The 26,880-nt window shown below is 46.1% G+C and overlaps 1 protein-coding gene across 1 annotated transcript in view; it reads left to right on the forward strand.

Annotated features, from left to right (window-relative positions):
• Positions 1-26,880, forward strand: part of GAB3 (GRB2 associated binding protein 3) — a 215,323-nt gene that overhangs the window by 150,890 nt on the left and 37,553 nt on the right. The window contains exons 4-5 of the mRNA XM_077478760.1: positions 3,026-3,471; positions 21,802-21,857. Of these exons, the coding sequence (XP_077334886.1) occupies positions 3,026-3,471; positions 21,802-21,857 (502 nt within the window). The remainder of the gene's footprint in view (positions 1-3,025; positions 3,472-21,801; positions 21,858-26,880) is intronic.

Genomic DNA, 26,880 nt, shown 5'->3' on the forward strand with positions numbered 1-26,880 from the left:
TTCTTTATTACTTTTAATATATTGCATAAATAACATGTTTTTTTTATTTGTTTCTTTTTTTATCTGCCCAGTATTCATAAAATTGGTAATGGTAATCAAGCTTACATCTTAGCCCTTGTACACACGATCGGAGATTACGACAACCAAATCCGTCGGATTTTGTCCGACAGATTTTGTCCGAAACTGTTGTATACACACGGTCGGACGAAGTTGTCGGAAAATCCGATCGTTCAGAACGTGGTGACATTATTTCGTCACGACGGGACTACGTTCAGGCTAGTAGCCAATAGCTTTGATGTAGGATATTTGATCTGAGCATGCGTGGCACTTTGTCCGATCGGAATTCTCTACACATGATCGGAGTATGTCCGATCGGAGCATTTTGTCGGAAAATATTTCCGGCAAGTCGGAAAATTTGGTCCGACGGATATTCCGACGGAAACAGTCCGATGTAGACCACACACAGTCAGAATATCCGACAAAACGCTCCGATCGGACACATTCCGTCGGAATCTCCGATCGTGTGTACAAGGGCTTACAGAGGAAGGATGATATGATGGTAGCTCCAAATGACTCATCAATCCGTATTAATGTGTTGGAATTTAGGATTACTTTTTCATGCTGCTGATGTTTTTAGATCATTAACCTCTTCCCGCTGGTCATACGCATATATACAGCCTTTTGACGGGTGAGCTTTAATACCAAGAGGCCGCATATATATGGCCGTATATACTGTATTTATTGGCGTATAACACTCACTTTTCACCATGAAAATCGGGTGCAAATAGCGTGTGCGTGTTATACGCCAATACAAAAATTTACGTTTTTTTCCCTGAGACTTCCCTCTTAAAATGAATGTGCGTGTTATACACCTGTGCGTGTTATACGCCTGATAAATACGGTAAACACTTGTCTGTGCTGAGAGGGCATGCCCTGCACACTCCTAGCACAGTTACCAGTGGGGACCGGAAAGTTCCCTATGCATACTTGTGATCAGGGGGCTTTCTGATCATATGACCGTGGTGACAGCCAATCACAGCTGTCATATGACCTGAATGTCCACCTCTTAAGGGGCCAGGAGAAGGGATTAAAGTGATTCTAAAGGAAAAATGTTTATTTAACTTAATGCAATATCTGCATTAAGGTAAAAAAAAAAACTCCCCATTACTTAATCTACCCACCCCTCCATCCTTAAACACTTTCTTGACCAAATCACCTATCCAGCACTGTCTTGGCTACAGCACCACTGCTCTTGCTTCCTGGTCTCACAGGGATAATGAAAGCAGGGAGAGCTATTGGCTCCTGCTGCTGTCAGTCAAACTACTGTAAGGAGGGCCCTTAGTGTGACTTAAAGGCTTCGTTCACCCTTGTTCACCTTCATGCAGCTATAACCTTCATGCCTCTGAAGCCAGGGGGATTACACAGTTGGTCATATGTGTGCACTTGCCTGTCTGATAGAGAGGCCATGCCAGTATAGATAAAGTGAATGGAGTGGCTTCTGCCTATTACAGTTGTTATGTCAAGCTGTTGCCTTGCCTAAGGCCCTATTCTGCCTTAGTCCATCTCTGAGCTTATCCAGGCATGTCCTGGCCATCGGGACTACCGGGAGTTTCCCGGTGGGCCGATGGCTCAGTGGGCCACTCTGATGTAAGGGGGCTGCTGATGGGACACTCTGATGTAAGGGTGCTGCTGATGGGACACTTTGATGTAAGGGGGCTGCTGATGGGACACTCTGATGTAAGGAGGTGCTGCTGTGACACTCTGATGTAAGGGGGCTGGTAATGGGTCACTCTGATGTAAGGAGGTGCCGATGGGACACTCTGATGTTAGGGGGTGCCGATGGGACACTCTGATGTTAGGGGGTGCCGATGGGACACTCTGATGTTAGGGGGTGCCGATGGGACACTCCGATGTTAGGGGGTGCCGATGGGACACTCCGATGTTAGGGGGTGCCGATGGGACACTCTGATGTAAGGGGGTGCCGATGGGACACTCAAAATGTAAGTGGGCCAGTCTGGAAGAAGTCCAGGGCCAAATTTCTGTACCAGTCCAGCCCTGAGCTTATCTGATGAGCATAAGCATATAGTTGTCACCACCTTTGCTGGTTTCTATTTATTCCTTCGGAGAATAAAGAATAGGCTAGCAGGTGAAAACATCCTTTATTGGATTGCTTATAGAAATACAACTACTTTCAGAATAGTGACCACAATAAATTTACCATTACAGCTAATCTTCCAGCCAGTCACCTAACGCCGGCTTCCAGAGCCATGTACAACTCCATGCAGTAGCTCTTTTATACATGGATGTCTAATACATACACGATAGGCTGCAACAAGAACCCTGTTGATACAGACGGTTCATAAAGGAGGCAAATACTAGAAGATTCTCTGTACTACTGTTATGAGTTTTGGGGCCAATAAAAGTGCAGGAGCACCATTTACATTGTTTACTAAATTATTTATTATGAAAAAATATCATTATGGTTGGAGTATGATAACTTTGTCAACTATACAGCCTGTTTCAAACAGGTTTCAACTTGAATAAGAGCAGTGTGAACAGCCAGCTTTGGTAAAGCAGACCTTTCAGCAGACTTTGGTGAAGCTTGTAAAGTACAAATCAGCTCCAGTTTGTAAGTTGTGAATGCAGATCCTAATGGAAATGTTGATTGATGCTTTAAAGCAAGCTACTAGCAGGTTTCAGCAGGCTTTCAACAAGCTTCAAGAAGTTCTGAAGCCTGCTAGCAGCTTGTTTAAAGTGGCAGTCAGTGCTCCCAATAGGATCGGTATTTAGCATTGACAAACTGGAGTTGAATGGTACTTTAAACGCTTTAACAAAGATTTTTGAAAGCTCTGTGAATGCTTTGCCAAGACTTGCTGTTCACACTGTTCTTATTCAAGCTGAAGCCCATGTGAAACAGGCCTTCCAGGTTCAGACAAGACAAAAGTCTGTATTTGTCATTTAAAGAAACATTGTTATCTTTTTTGTATTTTATTTATTGATTTACTTTTTGTGCTTTTCATTTCAGATGTGATGCATGGTCAAACTCTGACAAATCCCTAGAACAGACCTCCTCTGATGATGTTTTTGTTGACTGCTTATCATCTCCACATCCTCTTAACCAGACACTTTACAATGTAAACTTTCACCACCATGGTCATATCCAATCCCCAACTTCCATTGCCATCAAGGACCTTGAATCAAATGGTTCCTCCAGTGACTTTTCTTCTTCTTCCCCTCTTCTGGGTCCTGCTTCATCACAAACATTTTCCATTGAAAAAAATCACAGTGGGCTTAGTGACGGTGAGATCTTAGCCATTATTCCACCACCGAGACCGCCTAAACCAAACCACTTTCCAGAAGCAAGGCATGAAGTAATTTCCAGCGGAATTTTACAGAATGGACATTGTTTATCTGGAATGGTGCCAAGAAGAATCTCACTATCCAGTCTGGACAACGTTAGGAACTGGAAAGGTAAACATGCATTTTATCTGGATGACTGAGGCCTAAAACAGTTATGCCGCGTACACACTACCGGACTTTCCAGCAGACTAGGTCCAAAGGAATCAGTCCGTCGGACAATCCGATCATGTGTGGGATAATCCGATTGTTTTTCATTTAAAAAATCTGACAGACCTAGAAATAGAACATGTTTCAAATCTGTCCGACAGACTCAATTCCTATCGCGAGACGCAAGGGAAGCTATTGGCTACTGGCTATTGAACTTCCTTTTTTAGTCCGTCGTAGGTCATCACGTTCAAAACAAACAAACTTTCAAATGGACTTAGTCCGTTTGTGTGTGGGCAAGTCCGTTCGTTCGGAAGGTCCATCGGAACTCCGCCGAAAGTCCATCGGGAAGACCGTCGGATCTAGTCTGCTGGAAAGTCCGGTCATGTGTACGCGGCATTACATGTTGCATGTCACTAAACTGGTATCAGTTATGAGTGAGTAAAAGTGTGATGGTTATATTAAATGACTTGATGATTTTTTTTTATTTTTTATTAACTTGCATTTTAAATCAAGGAAATCCGGAATGTAATTATACAACCTGTAATGCCGCGTACACACAATCGGACTATCCAGCGGACTTGGTGCGGCAGACCAGAGTCCGGCGGACAATTCACCCGTGTGTGGGCTCCAGCTGACTTTTTCTTCCCAAAAGTCCGGCGGACTTTGAACGAAGTCTTGACTCAAAATTGTCTGCCGGACTCTAGCAGACAATCCGCTTGTCTGTGTGCTAGTCCACCAGACTTTTGAAATGAACGGACTTCCCCATACACGTAAAGAGTAAAGTCCCTTCATTTTGAACGTGACTCCAGGTAGATGGAACTACCGCAGGAAGTCAATGTTGCCGCCTCCATCGGCGAGATTGACACCTCGCTAGCCCTGCCACCTGGTATGGATTTAAAGGGGAACCCCTATGCCAAAAAAACAGCGTGGGGGTCCCCCCAAAGTCCATAGCAGACCCTTATCTGAGCACGCAGCCCGGCCGGTCAGGAAAGGAGGTGGGAACAAGCGAACGCCCCCCTCCTGAGCCGTACCAGGCTGCGTGCCCTCAAACATGGGGGGTGCTTTGGGGAAGGGGGGGCCCTGCGGCCCCACCACCCCAAAGCACCTTGTCCCCATGTTGATGAGGACAAGGGCCTCTTCCCAACAACCCTGGCCGTTGGTTGTTGGGGTCTGCGGGCGGGGGGCTTATCAGAATTCACCTGGGGAAAAAAGTGTACATAAAAAAACACAGGTTTTTAAAGTACTTTATTAGACAGCTCCGGGGGTCTTCTTCCGACTTCATGGGGTCTTCTCGCTGGGCTCCTCCTCTATCTTCTGCTCTTTTGCTAGCTCTTTTACTATCAGAGGAGCCCGGCTTTCTCTTTCGTCACCGTCCGGGGGTCTTCTTCCGACTTCGGGGGTCTTGTCCCGCTATTTAGTTCTTCTTGCCAGGCCTCCGCTTTCTTCTTCCAGCTCTTTAACTAGCGTTGGCCTGGTCCTGTCACCGCCTTCTTCTTCTTCTTCTTCTTCTTCTCCTCTTCTTCCCTTATGATGTCACAGTCCCAGCATCCTCCGGGACTGGGACATTATAAGGGGTGGGGTCACCATGTGACATCACCCGGTGACCCCGCCCCTTCTCCCTATATAAGTCGCTGCACAACGCGTCCCTGCCATTAAGGCTGGAGAGAGCGTTTTGTCAACATCAGTAAGAAGAAGATGAAGTCTTCATCGTGTGTTGGCAAGTTCGTTAATTTCAAAAGTCTGGCAGACCCCCGCCATAGTCCAGCGAATTGTCCGCCGGACCTAGCCCACTGGAAAAGTCAGTTCGTGTGTGGGCGTGTGTGTGCAGGTCCGCTTATTCGGAAAGTCCGACGGACCTCCGCTGCAAAGTCCGGCGGGTTGTCCGCTGGAGTCTGATCGCGTGTAAGCGGCATTAGACCCATGAGACATATGGATTCCTTTAAAGAGGCTGAGCTAGTAAACGTTTAAAAAATCTTTAATGTGAACCTATCTATTGATTATGTTAGGAAATTTCAATGCAACTACAATGCCTTGAAAAAGTATTCATGCCCCTTGAAATGTTCCACATTTTGTCATGTTACAGCCAAAAATGTAAATTTATTTTATTGGGATTTTATGTGATAGACCAACACAAAGTGACACATAATTGTGAAGTAGAAGGAAAATGATAAATGGTTTTCAACATTTTTTTAGAAATAAATATGTGAAGGTGTGGCATGCATTTGTTTTCAGCCCAATAGTCAATACTTTGTAGAACAATCTTTTGCTGCAATTACAGCTGCAAGTCTTTTGGGGGATATCTCTAGAGAGTGGCATCTAAAGAGTGACATTTGCCCACTCTTCTTTGCAAAATAGCTCAAACTCTGTCAGATTGGATGGAGAGCATCTGTAAACAGTTATTTTCAAGTCTTGCCACAAACTCTCAATTGGATTTAGGTCTGGACTTTGACTGGGCCATTCTAACACATGAATATGCTTTGATCTAAACCATTCCATTGTAGCTCTGGCTGTATGTTTGGGGTCGTTGTCCTGCTGGAAGGTGAACCTCTGCCCCAGTCTCAAGTCTTTTGCAGACTCTAACTGGTTTTCTTCTAAGATTGCCCTGTATTTGGCTCCATCCATCTTCCCATTAACTCTGACCAGCTTCCCTATCCCTACTGAAAAAAATAATCCCTACAACATGATGCTGCCACCACCATTTTTCACGGTGGGGATGTTGTGTTCAGGGTGATATGCAGTGTTAGTTTTCCACCACACACAGCATTTTGCTTTTAGGCCAAAATGTTACATTTTGGTATCATCTGACCAGGGCACCTTCTTCCATATGTTTGCTGTGTCCCCCACATGTCTTCTCGCAAACTGCAAATGGCTTTCTTCTTGCCACTCTTCCATAAAGGCCAGATTTGTGGAGTTCATGACTAAGATGTCCTATGGACAGATTCTCCCACCTGAGCTGTGGATCTCTGCAGCTCCTCCAGAGTTACCATGGGCTGTTTGGCTGCTTTTCTGATTAATGCTCTCCTTGCCCGGCCCATCAGTTTAGGTGGACGGCCATGTGTTGGTAGGTTTACAGTTGTGTCATACTCTTTCCATTTTTGGATGGTGGATTGAACAGTGCTCTGTGAGATGTTCAAAGCTTTGGATATTTTTTTATAACCTAACCCTGCTTTATACATCTCCACAACTTTATCCTTGACCTGTCTGGTGTGTTCCTTGGCCTTCATGATGCTGCTTGTTCACTAAGGTTCTCTAACAAACCTCTGAGGGCTTCACAGATTATCTGTATTTATACCGAGATTAAATTACACACAGGTGGACTCTAGGGATGAGCCGAACATCCCCCCCCCCCCAGTTCGGTTTGCAGAAGAACATGCGAACAGGCAAAACATTTTTGCAAACACCGTTAAAGTCTATGGACACAAACATGAAAAATCAAAAATGCTAATTTTAAAGGCTTAAATGCAAGTTATTGCCATAAAAAAGTGTTTGGGGCCCCCCCGAGTCCTGCCCCAGGGGACATGTATCAATGCAAAATAAGTTTCAAAAACTGCAGTTTTTTTCAGGAGCAGTGATTTTAATAATGCCTAAAGTGAAACAATAAAAATGAAATATTCCTTTAAATATCATGCCTGGGGGGTATCTGTAGTATGCCTGTAAAGTGGCGCAGTTTTATCCTGTTTAGAACAAAACCACAGCAAAATTACCTTTCTAAAGGGAAAAACGTAATGTAAAACTGCTTGCAGCTGTAATGTATTGTCAGGTCTCAGCAATATAGAAGAAAATCATTGAAAAAAAACGGCATGGGTCCCCCCCCCCCCCCCAGTCCATTATCAGGCCCTTTGGGTCTGGTATGGATATTAAGGGGAACCCGCACCAAAATTTTAAAATAAAAATGGCATGGGGGTCCCCCAGGCATTATATAAGCTGAACAGCAGTATATATACTATATGGCCTGCCCTATATACTCTGAAGAAAATTGGGCCATAGGTGTTGGTGGTACATACCAGAACACTGTAAGCCCTCACAGTTACTCTTGGTGAGCGCAGGAACGGGCCGTGCTGTTAAATACTATATCAAAAATTGTAATTACATGCCCCAGTTAAACAGGGGCAGAAAAATTGGGCTTTTGGCGGTGGTGGTGGTACCAGAACACTGTAAGCTCTCACAGTTAATCTTGTTGGGCGCAGGAAGGAGCCCTGCTGTGAAATATTACATCAAGATTTGGAATTACATGCCCCTGTTAAAGAGGAGCAGAAAAATTGGACCTTAGGTGTTGGTGGTACCAGAACACTGTAAGCCCTCACAGTTAATCATGTTGAGCGCAGGAACGGGCCCTGCTGTGAAATATTGTATCTAGATTTGAAATTACATGCCCCTGTTAAAGAGGGTCAGAAATATTTTGCCTTTGGAGGTGGTGGCGCCACAACACTGTAAGCCCTCACAGTTACGCTTGTTGGGTGCAGCAATGGGCCGTGCTATGAAATATTATATCAAGAATTGTAATTACATGCCCCTGTTAAACAGATCTGCAGAAGAGGCCATAGTTAAACAGATCTGCAGAAGAGCAGCACTGAATGTGCGTTCACTGGATGCAGGATAGGCCAGTAGCTCAATTGCATATTGAGCAAGTTCTGGCCAGCACATGTGACCAGCTTTCAATGGTTCACACATGTCCAGGGCGGCCGCGGGGCTGTTTAAAAAAGGGTCCTTTGTGTTTTTGGGTCAGGTTTTAGGTGCGAATTCAGGCAGAAATTTGCCCCTGAATCGCACCTGAACCGGTGAACGGAAACGTATCGGACCCTGGACTTCAAACTGCAGTTGCACATTTGTAAACCCAGCCTAAGTATTCAACCATGAAAATATTTATTAAAGTATAACGTTAGACAAAATCTTTTTTAGTTTTACATACCCTGTTTCCCCTAAAATAAGACCTAGCGTGATTGTCGGTGATGGCTGCAATATAAGCCCTACCACCCAAATAAGCCCTACTCTGTTTCCTCAAAAATAAGCCCTACCCTGAAAAGAAGACCTACAAGGACTTTAACTAGGGCTTATTTGGGGGGTAGGGCTTTTATTGCAGCTATCACCGACAATCACACTAGGTCTTATTTTAGGGGAAACAGGGTATTAGAAAAGAAAAAAAACAGACAGATTTTTGCTGCTGTTTGTCTCCCTGAAAGAAATAATCCCTCACTTCTTGTGGTTACTTGGATACTAAATGAGAGTAAACCTCCTAGCAGGACACATAGAGCAGCAAAAACCTGCCAGGGCTTGTAACCCCATCTGCTCCGAGGTTGGAGTGTGTCTCGTGTGTGTGTGTTTTTTAATGTCACAACATGCTTGAGGGCATTCATATTGTAGTATAGGCGTGTATGTGGAAAGATTTATTGACAGTAATCAGAAATATTTGAATATTTTACGACATTAATTATACAAACTGAGAATGACGTGTGCTGATCACATGTGTGAAGGGAAAGGAAGGGTGGATATTTAAAGTATCTGACAGAACATTGTTTACCTGTCCTGAAAACACTGCATTCACACTTTAAACCTGTAAGAAGTATTAAACCCAAAAGCAAACATTTATTATATTGCAGCTTACCAATTCTGATGGTTGATTAGTTTTCTTTTTTTGGGCTTTCTTTCTTCTATTTTCACCTAGTGATCCAGCCAGAAAGTCTGATACAGATAACCTTTTCTCATATATGCATACATTCTCCAACTCTCCAACAGAATGTATTAGTTTACATGGATGAGACAAGCCAATTAACACTGACAGGGGTGATTAAAATGATCAGCCTTTATTTATTCATGCAAAACCTTTATCCCAAAAGAAAACAAAACTGATTATAACGTGTTAGCTGGAGTTTGGCCTCAATTTGTTAGTGTATCTAAATCTGCTAATACATTTAACATTACCCCCCCCCCCCCCCCCCTTTAGACTGTCATTGTTGCTGTCTGCTGTGCCTCATGTTCTCATTCCTCCAGAGTTGTGTCTCACTAATACAGGAGGTGTGTTACTAGCCAGATCACCAGGTGAAAACCGAGGGAAAAAGCCAAAGAAACAAAAACTGATGCAGACACCACATCTAATGATTGGTAAGCTGCAATATAATACACTTTTGGTTTTGGGTTTAATACCGCTTGCAGTTTAATCTTCTTATATTTTGATTTCCCTGCTTCCTCATTTCCCCCTCATCAACATACTAATGACATTTTCAAATAAAGCCTTAAAGCCTTTCCCGTTTTCATTACATACCTTTTGTGACACCCACCAATGTCATCACTAGGCCTCTATGCTTTTCTATGCAGTACAGGCAGATCATGACTGGTGGGAGGGACCAGCGGCATTGGCGGCCTGTCCCAGGCCCCCTAATGCATGCGCCCGACCCCTAATCTACATGCAGGGAGCCAGACACATGGATTCCAATGGGCTTCTTTTTTTTTTTTTTTTAGAGACATGTCATCAGAACTTGAGGCTCTAATTGGCTTCAAATAGGGATGGGCTTGGGACGCAGAGCCTGCCCAGTTGTGTGACAATAGCAAATTATAAAATTCGCTATTGTCTTCCTGATTCTGCTCCTGGCTAATGAGGAAGCGGGTCCTGAGAGCCATCACCTGATTGGCCGAGAGGAGAAGCGATTCTATAGGCTGCTGAGGAGGAGGAGGGAGGAGACTCAGGGGAAGCTGCTGAAGCCAAGAAGGAGGAGTCGCCTGCCGCCCGGAGGAAGTGCTGCCTGTGATCTAGATGGGGTAAGTGTGGGGCTGGTGACCGACTGATCGGGGGGGAGGGCGGGTGGATTGTTTGCCCCCCCATAAAAATATACCACCAGCCGCCACTGACCAGCGGGGTGCTGTACATAGCTTCCTGAAACATCACTTCACCCTCCTGAGTACTTCTCTTAAGGGCCTTCAGCCCTGATGCAAGCAATGGACTGGCCCTTCAGAGGAGTTGTACAAATATCAAGTAGACATGTGCGATTAATTTCGTACAAATTTCCCTAAATCTGTACGTTTGGGAGGATCCGAAATACGAATTGCGTCTGAATTTTGTACAAAATACGAACTTTTGTTTACGAATTTTCGGTTCAGTCATCGTCGCATCAACAACTCATTATGCTTATTATGAGGGGCTCCCACCATCCCTGTGCTATGCTGACTTCCTCCTGGGGCTGCTTTTTATGAGGGGCTCCCACCATCCCTGCGCTGTGCTGACTTCCTCCTGGGGCTGCTTATTATGAGGGGCTCCCACCATCCCTGTGCTGTGCTGACTTCCTCCTGGGGCTGCTTATTATGAGGGGCTCCCACCATGCCTGTGCTGTGCTGACTTCCTCCTGGGGCTGTACCTCTGCTGTGCATATTATGAGGGGCTCCCACCATCCCTGTGCTATGCTTATTATGAGGGGCTCCCACAATCCCTGTTCTGTGCTGACTTCCTCCTGGGGCTGCTTATTATGAGGGGCTCCCACCATCCATGTGCTGTGCTGACTTCCTCCTGGGGCTGCTTATTATGAAGGGCTCCTACCATCCCTGTGCTATACTGACATCCTCCTGGGGATACTTATTATGAGGGGCTCCCACCATCCCTGTGCTGTGCTGACTTCCTCCTGGGGCTGCTTATTATGAGGAGCTCCCACCGTCCCTGTGCTGTGCTGACTTCCTCCTGGGGCTGCTTATTATGAGGGGCTCCCACCATCCCTGTGCTGTGCTGACTTCCTCCTGGGGCTGCTTATTATGAGGGGCTCCCACCATCCCTGTGCTATGCTGACTTCCTCCTGGGGCTGTACCCAAATTCCTGTGCTGTGCTGACATACTGAGCACAGCAGGGGTACAGCCCTAGGAGGAAGTCAGCACAGCACAGGGATGATGGGAGCCCCTCATCTAACGAAAATTTGTATTTCGGATCGGAAATTCTTCAATGGAATTTCTTATTTCGGATAAAAACCAAACTTCCATCAGCATCGACTGTCATATTGAGGTATATTTTTGCCTTTAAATTCATCGTAAAGAACGTTCGTACAAGTTAACAAACCTAACGACAATTCGTATTTCGTACGAATTGAAATTGAATTTCGGACACGAAATACGAAGTACGAATTAATTCTAATACGAACCGTAACGGAACAAATTTATTGACGGCGCCCATGTCTAATATCAAGATACCTTGATGGGCTCATGTCAGGTTGGTGGAGTCGGGGGTTTCAAACAGGCAGCATTTTTCATGCATAGTGCCCTAGGGAATGCCCAGATTTGATGCCATGTTTCCATGATTGAATGAACTGAAATCCAATGAATGAAAGGGACAGCCAGGGACAGTCAGATTGGAGAGAGAAGGGCTAGATGATGATGAGTGTCCTCTAGCCAGGAGGCTCTATCTGACTTGTTGCAGCTTCTGCGAGAATGAAATGCGACGATAAAGGAGCCTGAACAACTGTGCAAGACTGAAGGGAGGACTGGAGTGGAGCTTTATGCTCTGTGTATCATCCTTCCAATGTAATTCTGCCAGTGACAGCTATAAAAGGCTTTGATTGATGTTTATGGTTTAATAAGCACTGTTTGTGACATTGTTCTGTCAGAGATTTCACATACTCATTGCTAAATATAACATTGGCTGCATACAATCAGCATGCAGTGCTATTTCTTGTGATCCTCCCATAGTACAAGCAGCATTTATTACATACAAATCACTCCCGTTATTCCTTCTATTAGATAAACACAATACTGCCGAACCCATCTCTTCTGATTTCATGGTTCAACAATCTGCACATTCTGCTTTTTTCTGTCATCTCTCCCAAGCAAAGAGAGGAAGAAAGATTTGTATTGGTTCCCATATATGAGAAAGGGTTATTGTATCTGGTCTGCACTGTGACAGCGACAGTTGTATGGTAAGTGGATACCATGGGACACAACACTTTGGGCTCCTTCACATGTTAAAGTGGTTGTAAACCTCAGACATGAAATATGAACAAAGCCTATCCCTCTATAGCACATGGGTCAAACCCAAGGTCCTCCAGGCCATTTCCTCTGGCCCTCGCACCTCTCCTGCAGCTGCTGCTCCTCCCTCATCTCCACCTCCACCTTGTCTCAGCAAATCACAGCAGAGAGAAGGACAGAACTCCACCAGATCCGGTGCTTCTCTCTGCAGCCACAGAGAGGCTTGCATTAGACACTCCTCATCTCAGCAGTTAGCAGCAGAGAGGAGGACAGAACTCCTCCACCAGATCCTGTGCTTCTCCCTGCAGCCACAGAGAGGCTTGCCTTTGACACTCCCCATCTCAGCAGTTAGCAGCAGAGAGGAGGACAGAACTCCTCCACCAGATCCTGTGCTTCTCCCTGCAGCCACAGAGAGGCTTGCCTTTGACACCACCCCACCCCTCCCCATCTCAGCAGTCAGCAGCAGAGAGGAGGACAGAACTCCTCCACCAGATTCTGTGCTTCTCCCTGCAGCCACAGAGAGGCTTACCTTTGACTCCACCCCACCCCTCCCCATCTCAGCAGTCAGCAGCAGAGAGGAAGACAGAACTCCTCCACTAGATCCTGTGCTTCTCTCTGCAGCCACAGAGAGGCTTACCTTTGACACTCCTCATCTCAGCAGTTAGCAGCAGAGAGGAGGACAGAACTCCTCCACCAGATCATGTGCTTTTCCCTGCAGCCACAGAGAGGCTTGCCTTTGACACCACCCCACCCCTTCCCATCTCAGCAGTCAGCAGCAGAGAGGAGGACAGAACTCCTCCACCAGATTCTGTGCTTCTCCCTGCAGCCACAGAGAGGCTTGCCTTTGACACTCCTCATCTCAGCAGTTAGCAGCAGAGAGGAGGACAGAACTCCTCCACCAGATCCTGTGCTTCTCCATGCCTTTGACACCCCCCATCTCAGCAATCAGCACCAGAGAGGAGAACAGAACTCCTCCTACAGATCCGAAACCTCCCTGATTTCAGCATTCAGCAGATTTAGGCAGCTGACTCCAGCACTGCTCTGGTCCTCCTCCAGACCCTACACTTTCTGTTTCCAGCTCTGCCCCTAGCTTCTTCTAGGAAGCAGCACAAGGTAAGGCAGGTACACTGTCATGTAAGGGAGGGTGGGGGACACTTGATTTCTGATGGTGGGGGGCTACAGATAGAACCGGCCCTCTGAGGGCAACCATAATGCTGATGCTGCCCAGGGTGAAATGGAGTTTGACACCCCTGCTCTATAGTTTGTACTTGTCTCAGCCCAGAGCACTAAAACTGGCCATAGATGGATTGAATCTCAGCCAGTCCAACAGAGACAAGCTGAGATCCGATCTATTTATGGGCAAGCTGGTTGTACTAAAGTCCATCCATCAATGGACTTCAGTACAAGTCACCTGACAGTTTTTTAGTTTATGTGATCACTGCTGGCTGCTATAGCCACCAGCACTGATCATTGTGTTCTGCCAGCAGGGAAGGCTCCCTACGCTGCAGGAGGGATCCTCCCATCAACACTGACTGCATTAATGGGGGAATCAAGCAATTTTCATAGCATAATCTGGGCTGCTTAAACTTCATTTCTGTCTGCTGCGTCACTTCTGACAGGTTTCCTGAGAACAAGAGGTAAAAGGGTGACAGAGGAGGGAGCTCCAGCACACATCCTGTGATTGAGAGCCTTAGCTCCTGTACCTGTATGTTGTGTGAAGGGGATGTGTCCCTTTCCCACTGAGCTCTGCAGAGTGTAACTTGAGCTCCCTGCCCCCTGCTTTCTGGAACCTCAGACAAACTCACAGGAGTGCATTTACTTTTGCTCTCTTGGGACCCAGAGTCAGCCATCAGTGGGCTAAAGCCCGCTGTCAGATGATGCCACAGAATCGCTCCAGGCACTGGAAGAATCACGCCATATTGTCAGGATCCACCCAGCTGCCTGACTGACACAGCACATGGCTGAGAGCCAAAGCAAACTGCACCCGCCCCTTCACCAGCCTGGCGCTCCAGTGAGCACTGGAAGAGCAATCAGTGGTCATGTGATCGCACGATTCCCAATCTTAGAGCTGGTGGGGGGTCACGGGAGCATCACAGCAATGCTGCATCCCAGAGGTGAGCATGCATGGTTGTTTTTTCTGACTACCCCAAACTTTTCCTTTAAAGCGGTCCTCCACCCTGAAGTGGAAGTTCCGCTCATCTGATCCCTCCCCCCCTCTGGTGCCACAATCGGCACCTTTCAGGGGGGAGGGGGGTGCAGTTACCTGGATAATCCAGGTATCTGCACCCACTTCCGGGACAGACCGCTGCAGATGCCCCCCCCCCCCCCCCCCCGTTGTGTTCTGGGAAACACACAGTTCCCAGGACACAGCGGGGACCAGAAGAGACACGCAGCGCGACTCGCGCATGCGCAGTAGGGAACCGGGCAGTGAAGCCGCAGCGCTTCACTTCCCGATTCCCTGACAGAGGATGGCAGCGGGGGCAGCAGAGAGACGAGCGATTGCTCGTCATCTGCCGCCGACATTGCTGGACCCTGGGACAGGTAAGTGTCAATTTATTAAAAGTCAGCAGCTGCAATATTAAGGTGCAGAACCGCTTTAAAGAGGCGTTCCATCCAAAAGTGGAACTTCCGCTTTAAGTACTCCTCACCCCCTGTAATGCCACATTTGACATGTCATTTTTTTTTGGGGGGGGGTGGGGGGGACCTAGTTTAGAGTGGGACTTCCTGTCCCACTTCCTCCTTCCTGCACTTGGTCACCTAGACGACTCGTCCTCTCTCCCTAGGTGGTCCCTCCACCTCTACAAACTTCTGGGACACGTCTAGGATTGCCACTTGTTCAGGATTCACCCAGACAGTTTGGGTTTTGAATCATGTGTCAGGGTTTCAATCCATCTGAAACCCGGACACATTATTTAGACCAGGCTGTGGCTCCCCAAGTAAACGAGATAGTTATACAAAATTCTGTTGCCGCTGTGGGTGGCTGTTTGGGGGCAGGTTTGGCATCACTGAAGGGTGGGGTGATGATGTCAGCCAGGGCATTTTGGCTACACCCACTGGCATGCTCTGTGCGCTACATTACTACTCTCCTTGGGGCTCCCAAATGTGTCCCAAGTATTTTATAATCTGTAGTGTTTACTGCAAAAAAATAAAAAATAAATTGCCCTGTGCTGCAAAAGTGTTTGGGTTTGGATTGAATGGCTTGAAGAAAAGGTGGCAACCCTGGACACATCACAGACATCACAGGTCCCAGAAGATTGCCTGGCCACTAGCAGAGTGCAGTGCGACTCACGCATGCGCAGTGTGCGCCCGCCGTGAAGCCGAAAGCTGTCACCGGGCGGGTGACCACAGTTGCTATGACGGTGCCGGCGGAGAGGAGGGGGCGAGATGCAAGGCTCCGGGGCACCGGCATCACTGGACCGTGGGACAGGCCAGTGGCTGTTTATTAAAAGTCAGCAGCTACACTTTTTGTAGCTGCTGCCTTTTAACGAACGAAAAAAACTTTTGGAACTCCGCTGTGTGATAAAATTGTAAATTATGATTGCATGTTATCGATTGCATCTCTGTTTCCATTTTTTAATCTCATAATCTGATCAATCAAAATACAGTTGTATTCATGAACCAAGTATCTCGTTGTTATGTATTGATGCAAAATCAATGATAATATACCGCCCTGGCCATTTGACCTCAAGAGGGTGGCTATTCAATCGTTTACAGATTAACACATTTTTTAATTGATTGGTAAAAAAAGAATTCCTACTAATGCCACGTACACGCGATCGGAATTTCGGCCAGCAAAAGACCAAAAGAGAGCTTTTCATCGGAAAATGCGACCGTGTGTATGCTCCATCGGAATTTAGCTGGCCGAATTCCCACCAGCAAAAATTTGAGAGCAGAAAAACGTTCTGTCGGAAATTCCGATGGTGTGTATGCAATTCCGACGCGCAAAAACTCACGCATGCTCAGATTCGACTAGGAGATGGAAGCTATTGGCTACTGGCTATTGAACTTCCCTTTTCTAGTCCCGTTGTACGTGTTGTATGTCACGTCTTGACGGTTGGAATATGGTGTGACCGTGTGTATGCTTGAGCGAAATCCCATCAGAATTCCGTCGGGAAAACCATCAGAGCTTTTTCCGACCAAAATTCCGATCGTGTGTACGCGGCATAAAACTTTTTAAGCAGTTACAGCAACTGTGACGTTACAGCCCTGTGAACTGAACCCCGTTGCCGAACCGCTCGCTGACACAGGCCGACACAACTTACAGATCACCGCACTGAAGCTGAAAAAATAAGGGGTTAACACAAATTTCTGATATGAGGAGGAAGCTGAATTTTTTGACAACAATTTATTCGTTTTTGATTCCGCTTTAATGCAGCGTGTCTCAACTTGTGAAAATGTACACATGTGAACATAGGGTGACTGGGCTCTTTTTCTTAAGAACTGTTTTCATATGCAAGGAATTTATTTCCCTGATCCTTGTATGAGTAAAGTGATTGTAAATTATTTTTTTATGCAAACAAGTAACAGGTTTATACTTATGCAGCGCTACCTCCGAAAGGGCCGTTGTAATATACGAGTCTTCTGTCCCACACCAGTGATGGTTCACCCTCACCTGGATCCAAGTAACACCAATACATCGTTTAAACTTTTGGCTGGGCTTTATTAAAACTGGCAATAAGCCCTGAAACGAGAGAAACTGATGAAGGCCCCTTTCACACATGCGGACAGTATGTCCGTATTTCATCCATCCGTTTGCGGATGAAATACGGACATACATGCATCCCTATGGGATAGCGGGTGTCTGCGGATGAACATCCGCAGACACCCGCTATTGTCCGCCTCCGCTACTGTCCGATTCTGCAGACGGAAGGAAAATCCTATTTTTCTATCTATCTGCAGAGCGGGTCGGATGAACACGGACAGACGGTCCATGCTCGTCCGATCCCCCATAGAGGAGAGCGGAGAGCTGACAGGGCGGTCCCTGCACAGTGCGCCGGGACCGCCCTGTTATCCGCCGGCTCAGCGGGGACAACGGAGCGATCCCCGCTGAGCAAGCGGATCATCACGGGGCGGATCATTACTGATCCGCCCCGCGTGAAAGGGGCCTAACAGAATACCAATATTAAATGAAATGATATAATACAACTGCTTGGTAAATTAAAACAGGATTGGTGTTCATTCACTTTAACCACCAGTGAGAGGCCTTGCCTGAAATGCACTGAGCGGGTGGTGAATGAAACTCTCAGTTGCACAATACAAAAAAAATGTTCAACAATTTCCAAGATGGTGATATTGCTGACTATAATGCCGCGTACACACAAGCGGACTTTTCGAGGGACTAGGTCCGACGGTCTTTCCAACGGACTTTCGGCGGAGTTCCGACGGACTTTCCGAATGAACGGACCTGGCCACACACAATCACACAAAAGTCCGATGGATTCGAACGTGATGACGTACGACCAGACTAGAATAAGGAAGTTCATAGCCAGTAGCCAATAGCTGCCCTAGCATCGGTTTTTGTCTGTCGGACTAGCATACAGACGAGCTGATTTCTCAATAGGAATTGGGTCCTATTGGAGTTCCGGCGAAAAAATTTGAAACGTACTATTTCTAAAGTCCGTCAGATTTTTGGACAGCAAAGGTCCGATGGAGCCCACACACTATCGAATTGTCCGCCGGATTTGTTCTGTCAGATCTTTGCTGTAAAAAAGTCCGGTCATGTGTATGCGGCATAAGAGCCTATCTAGGTCTTGTAGGTTCTACCTAACCACTGGCCAGTGGGAATTCTATTCACACACACAGTCTGCCAACGTTGGGGCCCATTAAATCTTATATATCCTTACGCCATCAGCCTTATATGCGGTCTTTGGTGTTAGTAAGAAACTGCCTCCTGCTTTACACAGTGATTCTTGGGTGATCATCTAGGAGCTCTTCATGTGGAGATAATTTTATGTTGACAAGTGAGACCTGTTCCTTTCAACTACCCCCAAGTGTGTTGACAAAGCAAAATGGCGAAACGCGTTGACGCACAGGGACTCACTGACATTCATTTGGTGTCAACTCTCTTGTTTACACTAGATATTCATTACTATCATATGCATATTGTATGTTTTTAATTCTCTTTTACTTGACCTGTTTGATATGGCTCTTTGTTAATAAAATATTTTTTTGTACTACATCATTGTCCATCTTGCCTGTAAAGTCCAGATTAGGGACCTGTGGCCCTTTACCTCTTCTCTCTTCCAATCAAGTTTATATGGATGTGGCTTTAGGAGTGTTGTTTAAATTTTTGCGATTTCACTGCACTGTTAGCAACATCTTCGGTAATCAGGCAAAAGGGCAGATCACGCTGCAAACTCCCCTCACAGGCTCTGGAAGTGCTCAGGACACATGGGACACTTTCCTCTGTCTGGCTGCCACAATGCCAGTCTGTGTCTCTCCTCCTGTGTCTTTCTCCCTCCCCCCCCCCATCACAGATTTCCTGCACTGCTATCCAATCCTGTCCTTCCTTGTTTTTGGTGTTAGGGGTGGGCTTCCTTCTTAGCTACAGCAGTAACATCTGCCTTTGATTTTGCAGCTGTACCCAATAGAGTCTCTCTTTGGGCTGCTATCAGTCAGGGGCGGACTGACCATTCGGCCACTCGGGCACTGCCCGAGGGCCCCAGGCCACTAGGGGGCCCCATCAGGGTTGCCAGCCTCAGTAAAACCAGGGACAGTATGTAAGAATCTGTGTTTTTTTTTATATCTGTCTCTGAAATGTCCCTTACCGACATCCTTTTGATCTAAAAATCCCGAGATTATAGCTGCCCCACCTCTCCAGTACCTTCTCAGCCAATAGAAACATGTCTGTGTATACTGTGTGATTGTATACTGTGTGGCCCCATAATTTCTGATTGCCTGGGGGGGCCCATAATCTCCTATTGCCTGGGGGCCCCATGAGTTGTCAGTCCGCCCCTGCTATCAGTTTAGCCAGAAAATGCAATGCAATGTTTCAGAGTGCAATACTCTGCATATATTACAGATGCAATACTAAGCCAGTGTTACATTTACCTATTCTGTACAATGGAATTGCACAGAGTGGCCATAAACCTCCTTTTCTCTGTTCCCCTGTCGGCGCTCTTGGCTCCTTATAACTGAAGAAATATAAATTTGCTTTCTATGAGGCACTCTTGTGGGCTCACTCCATCATCTGATAGCGGGTAATAGCCACTATAAGACCCCTTTCACACCACACCACCCATAGCGCCATTTTACCGCCAGATTTGCGGCACATTTCGACTGCTAGCAGGGTGCTTTTATCCCCGCTAGTGGCCGAGAAAGGGTTAAAACCGCTAGCAATACGCAGCAATAGCGGCGTTTTGCTGGCGGTATTACAGTGCTGCCCCATTGATTTCAATGGGAAGCAGCAGTGGAGGAACGGTAAACACACCGCTCCAAAGAAGCTGCTGGCAGGACTTTTCCCTGACGTCCTGCCAGTGCACCGCTGTAGTGTGAAAGCCCGAGGGCTTTCACACTACAGACAATGGTGCAGCAGTTTTAGGGCGGATTGCAGGCGCTATTTCTAATGCTATAGCGCCTGCAAAATGCCCTGGTGTGAAAGGGGTCTAAACCGACTCTAGGCTACAGGAGTACATAAGTAAGTATACTCCTTGTGACCCACAAGAGAAGTAAAGCCAAAAAAGTAAAGACGTAAAGTCAAAAAAAGCATAGGCCACACTAAATGTGCATTTAAGGAGTTCTTACATGACTCTGGTTCTCTGGATTTTTATTGATCTATCTGTTGAGAGCTCTACAGATGACCTAACAACTTTTTATCAATTTCTAAAGCTCTTCCTATCTTATCATGATTTGGAGTCAGGGTGGGTGCCAGTGCCATTCCCCACCATTGTCAATTATGACATGGCAAAATAACCAATTACACTTCTACTTTTTTTTAAATTAATCTAGATGTGTAGTACATAGCTGCCAAGTGTCCTGGACCCTACAGGATGGTCCCAGGGTTTTGAACATTGTTATGCTATCTGTTATCCAGGACACTTTGTTGGATGCCAAGAGAGCAGAGCGTTCACGCAAACGGCACTGTAGTTAAAACAGCTGGACGCTGTGATCTTCTGGCCTACAGTCTTGGTATAGTCACACCAACAATGAGGCCTCATTTACTCTGACACCAGTGCCCTTGCTTTTTGTCCAAGGTATGTCCGATAGGTAGGCACTTCATACATCACATTTTTCTTCTAAACTCCTTGAAGGTGTTCCTTCTAATTATTTCTATGTGTTGGATACTATGGTATTACTATTGGAGACATAAATCTTAATTTTATTTTTCCTTCAACAGAAATGGCTGTTATTTGTCTGTAGTTACATTATGCTTCATACTTAGCACATGCAGTTCATAAGACTTATTCAACAAATGCAGTGCTACTAAACTTGTGTTGATACCATCAGGGGCGGACTGACCATTGGGGCACTCGGGCACTGCCCGAGGGCCCCATGCCACTTGGGGGCCCCATCAGGGTTGCCAGCCTCAATAAAACCAGGGACAGTATGTGTCTGTGTGTGTATACTGTATGTGTGTGTGGGTGTGTATACTGTGTGGCCCCATAATCTCCTATTGCCCGGGGGCCCCATAATCTTCTATTGCTGGGGGCCCCATAAACTTCTGTTGCCCAGGGGCCCCATGAGTTCTCAGTCCGCCCCTGGATACCATTGATCAGGGTGCACCTTCATGATAAACATTGCTCATTGCTTTCATATAACCTCACCCGCCACTTTATTAGGTCCACCTTACTAGTAGCGGTTTTGACCCCCCCCTTTGCCTTCAGAACTGTCTAAATTCTTTGTGGCATAGATTCAACAAGGTGTTGGAAACATTCCTCAGAGATTTTGGTCCATATTGACATGATAGCATCTCTTTTTCGGACCATTCTAAACCCTAGACATGGTTGTGCGTGAAAATCCCAGTATATCAGCAATTTTTTTAGTGCTCAGACCAACCCGTCTGGCACCAACAACCATGCCACGTTCAAAGTCACTTAAATCCTCTTTATTCCCCATCCTGATGCTCGGTTTGAACTTCAACAAGTTGTCTTCACCAAGTTTAGATGCCTAAATGTATTGAGTTGCTGTAATGTTATTGGCTGATTAGCAATTTGTGTTACCAAGCAATTGGAGAGGTGTACCTCATAAAGTGGCCGGTAAGTGTATTTTATATTCTTCTACTCATATGAAAGTTTTTAATTTCCACCCAATGATGGTTATATTTACAGATGGATTATTGCTTCTGCTTCTTGCTACACAATAGAGTTTGTTGTTAAAAACAAGCAGTATATTCTTGCCTAATGAAATATTCTTTCTTTATAGGTGATGTAGAAGACAGCTCATTACGAAGTAGGGACAAGAGGCTCAGCTTAAATCTGGTTGGTATAATACAGCATTTGCTTTTAAGATTTACACGAGGTCCTAGCTCTATATACCTCCTGTGTATTTTATGAAGGCTTCTAACTGTTCTTGTTGTGTTTTTTTTTTTCATTTTATATTATTTTGTAGCAAGGGATTTTCAAACCTCCTGCTATACTACTATAACACATAATATAATAATTAAAACGTTTGTTACCCCAACACTTCATATTCTGTATTTGTGCCTGCTGTACAATGTACCTGTATGAGAAAGTATCCTGTTCTCTTTGTATTGCTTCCTTTATGTGAAATCCCCGTCCATGCCAGTCCCTCCGCTTTCCTATTAAAAACTGACCACACTAAGCAGGAGAACACACAGTAGTCAGTTCTCTAGCTGTGCTCCAATAATCAGATACAAACACAAGGAGAGGGGCGCCTCTGGGTGCAGATTTGTTTAAAAGTACAAATTTATTTTTAAGCTGATAAAAACAGACTCACATTTTCCATGAGCGATTAAAGCATTGTGAGCCACCCAAAACAATTTGATCAGTCATTCCATCCATCTAGTCTGCAGTCCGCCTGGCCGCTCTTTACTGTGTATCCACTGTTTAGATCGAAAAATGCCAGCCACAGTGGACACAGTGTGTGTCAAATGAGAACGAGGCCTGAGGCGCTGCTGCAAGCGGGACGCAGGGAGAGATGACGTCACTACTCGGCGACGCGTTTCCTGAGCGTACGGGACGTGATGGAGAGGCGACCGCGCTCCTTCTTCAAAGCCCTCCTATGGGATTATACGCCATAAAACATAATGGACGTTTAAATCTGTATATGGATTGTTGTGAGGGGGTCTCTTCCCTACTGTGTGTATTGTCTTAGGTGATCTGCGCCTCTTCTTGTCCTAGCTCCAATAATCAGACTTGTCCTGACACGCCCCGCTGCACAGTCATTCACTGGGAAGCTCAGTGTGCTGCTTCTCCTCCTTCTCGAACCAGCTCTTTTGCAACTGAGAACCGAGGCAATGGGATTATTTATAATGGTTTTTTTTTATATCTCTACAAAAAATGTTTTACCTTTCATTCCTATTTTAAACTGAATGGGTTATTTTACAATGTGATCATTTACAACCCCTTTGAATTAAAAAAAAAAAAAAGCTAATAAAAATGTAAAAGGCAATAGCTTGATAAGATGTCTGGGTCTCAGTATTTTTTTTAAAAGGGGGAGCTTGTCTGAAATGAACTACAGCATGGATTTGAAAGGGGTGTCTTCCATCACATAACTTTGGAAACCTGTACTGCTAGGATTTGGCTGCTTCTGAAAATGCCGATTGCATGGCTGATATACTAATCCAATAACATTAATGTTTATCTGAGCCATGGAGTCACTGACCTGAAAAAGGCCAGATATATGAATTTACTTGCTGCATGCTTACTCTGTTAAAGATAACTCAATAGGAGGGAGGCACTGAGGCTGCCATTGCTACTCCTTGTTCTCAAAATGCTAGTTTCCTAGCTGCTTACCCTTTTTACAAAAATACTGTGTGTCACTTGCTTGAAACATGTATGCAAATAAGGATGTCTGACTTTAATCTGACATGTTTCAAGTCAATGGCTCAGACCTTATTGGACCCAGTAGGTCAGAAAACTAGCATCTTCAAAAGTGTTCTGACAATGGCAGCCCCATGTATCCCCTAGAAATGATTTTCTTTAACCACTTTCAGACCGGACCATTTTGCTGGTAAATGACCAGAGGTCTTTTTACACTTTGGCACTGCGCTGCTTTAACTGGTAATTGCGCGGTCATGCAATATTGTACCCAAACAAAATTTGCGTCCTTTTCTTCCCACAAATAGAGCTTTCTTTTGATGGTATTTGATTGCCTCTGCGATTTTTATTTTTTGCGATATAAACGTAAAAAGACCGCAAATTTTGAAAAAAAATGATATTTTCTACTTTTTGTTATTAGAAAAATCCAATAAACTCAATTTTAGTCATACATTTAGGCCAAAATGTATTCAGCCACATGTCTTTGGTAAAAAAAAAGTCAATAATTGTATATTTATTGGTTTGCGCAAAAGTTGTCACATCTACAAACTAAGGTACGTTTTCTGGAATTTACGCAGCTTTTAGTTTACGACTGCCTATCTCATTTCTTGAGGTGCTAAAATGGCAGGGCAGTACAAAACCCCCCCAAATGACCCCATTTTGGAAAGTAGACCCCCTAAGGAAATTGATAAGAGGCATGTTGAGCCCATTGAATATTTTATTTTTTTGCCTCAAGCGATTGAATAATGACAAAAAAAAAATTTTTTTTTTTTTTTTACACAAAGTTGTCACTAAATGATATATTGCTCACACATGCTATGGGCGTATGTGAAATGACACCCCAAAATAAATTCTGCTGCTTCTCCTGAGTACGGGGATACCACATATGTGGGACTTTTTGGGAGCCTAGCCGCGTACGGGGCCCCGAAAACCAAGCACCGCCTTCAGGCTTTCTAAGGGCGTAAATTTTTGAGTTCACTTCTCACTACCTATTACAGTTTTGAAGGCCATAAAATGCCAAGATGGCACAAAACCCCCACAAATGACCCCATTTTAGAAAGTAGACACCCCAAGCTATTTGCTGAGAGGCATGTTGAGTTCATGGAATATTTTATATTTTGCCACAAGTTGCGGGAAAATTACAAACTTTTTTTTTTTTTTTTTTTTTTTCACAAAGTTGTCACTAAATGATATATTGCTCACGCATGCCATGGGCATATGTGAAATGACACCCCAAAATAAATTCTGCTGCTTCTCCTGAGTACGGGGATACCACATATGTGGGACTTTTTGGGAGCCTAGCCGCGTACGGGGCCCCGAAAACCAAGCACCGCCTTCAGGCTTTCTAAGGGCGTTACAGTTTTGAAGGCCATAAAATGCCAAGATGGCACAAACCCCCCCCAAATGACCCCATTTTGGAAAGTAGACACCCCTAAATTTAGGGGTACACTAGTGAGACTAGGTAATAAATGGCGGGTGCCCTGAAACTATAAAAAAATAACTAACCAACCAGCGTCACCTGTAACAGTTATATGGTGATCACTGGTGAAAGGGTTAACTAGGGGGCAATCAGGGGGCTTTATGCGGTAGTATATGGGGGTCCCTGGCGCTATAAAAAGCTGCGGCGAACCTAAATACCTACTTGCCTAACTAGCGTCACCTGTGACACTAATACAGCGATCAGAAAAACGATCGCTTATTAGGCTGGGTTCACACTGGAGCGATGCGGGAACGCCACGAATGCGCGGCGGGTTCCCGCATCGCATGCCTCCCGGCGGCAGTTCACACTGCCCTATGCGAACTGCTGGGAGTGTCAGTGAAATGTTACTGACACCCCCAGATCAGTTCGCATATCGCAGTGCGATCTGCAAACTCGGATCGCATGGTGTGAACACCCATGCGATCCGATTCTGCTGCGGGCCAAAAAAAGGGTCCCGTGCGAATTTGCGGCGGGTGCGGCGGGTGTGGCGGGTGCGGCGAATGGCTGAACTCGAATCGCACAGAGATCGGATGTGATTTGCACTGCAGTGCGAATCACATCCGTTCTCAAACCGCTGCAATCTGAACCCAGCCTTAGTGACACTGGCGACGGGGGGTGATCACGGGGTTAAACCTTTATTGGGGGGGTTAGGGGGGTACCTTAGAACTAAAGGGGGCTAACCCTAACTGCCCTAACAGTTATTAGTCACAAATGACACCCGCCGGGTGATCAGGGGGTTAAACCTTTATTAGGTAATAAATGGCGGGTGCCCTGAAACTATAAAAAAATAACTAACCAACCAGCGTCACCTGTAACAGTTATATGGTGATCACTGGTGAAAGGGTTAACTAGGGGGCAATCAGGGGGCTTTATGCGGTAGTATATGGGGGTCCCTGGCGCTATAAAAAGCTGCGGCGAACCTAAATACCTACCTGCCTAACTAGCGTCACCTGGGACACTAATACGGCGATCAGAAAAATGATCGCTTATTAGGCTGGGTTCACACTGGAGCGATGCGGAAACGCCGCGAATCCGCGGCGGGTTCCCGCATCGCATGCCTCCCGGCGGCAGTTCACACTGCCCTATGCGAACTGCTGGGAGTGTCAGTGAAATGTTACTGACACCCCCAGATCAGTTCGCATATCGCAGTGCGATCTGCAAACTCGGATCGCATGGTGTGAACACCCATGCGATCCGATTCTGCTGCGGGCCAAAAAAAGGGTCCCGTGCGAATTTGCGGCGGGTGCGGCGGGTGTGGCGGGTGCGGCGGGTGCGGCGAATGGCTGAACTCGAATCGCACAGAGATCGGATGTGATTTGCACTGCAGTGCGGTGCGAATCACATTCGTTCTCATAAACCGCTGCAATGTGAACCCAGCCTTAGTGACACTGGCGACGGGGGGTGATCACGGGGTTAAACCTTTATTGGGGGGGTTAGGGGGGTACATTAGAACTAAAGGGGGCTAACTCTAACTGCCCTAACAGTTATTACAGTCACAAATGACACCAATGCAAAAAAAAAAAAAAAAAAAAAAAAAAATGACATTGGTGTCACTGTGACTGGGGGGCAGGGGTAATTGGGGGGGTGATCGGGGGGTAAAGGGGGGGTGTGAGTGTGCCTGGCATGTTCTACTGTGTGTGGGATGTGTTGGTGCAACTCACTGATCCGCTCTCCTCCGTGTCGGAACGAAAAATACCGACACGGAGGAGAGAATACATCACTTCCTCTCCTGTGTTTACATTACAGGAGAGGAAGTGATGTCACCGGGGATTTCTATTCGTCGGGAGCGATCGCGAGGGGGTGGCCATGAATGAATGGCCGTCCCCTCGTCCGGGATCGCTCCCGAACGAAAACCGACCGCCGCAGGCACCGGGCGGGGGCCCGATCGGGCCCCCGACCCGCGGGAGGCAAATCACGTACATGTACGTGCTTATGCCTGCCCGTGCCATTCTGCCGACGTACATCGGCGTTAGGCGGTCGGCAAGTGGTTAAAGAATTGAAGTGGCAGTCAGGCAGCTAGCA

Source organism: Lithobates pipiens, unplaced genomic scaffold (assembly GCF_037356315.1).
Source record: "Lithobates pipiens isolate NorthernLeopardFrog02 unplaced genomic scaffold, aLitPip1_a1.2 Scaffold_1, whole genome shotgun sequence".
NCBI classification, from domain to species: Eukaryota; Metazoa; Chordata; class Amphibia; order Anura; family Ranidae; genus Lithobates; species Lithobates pipiens.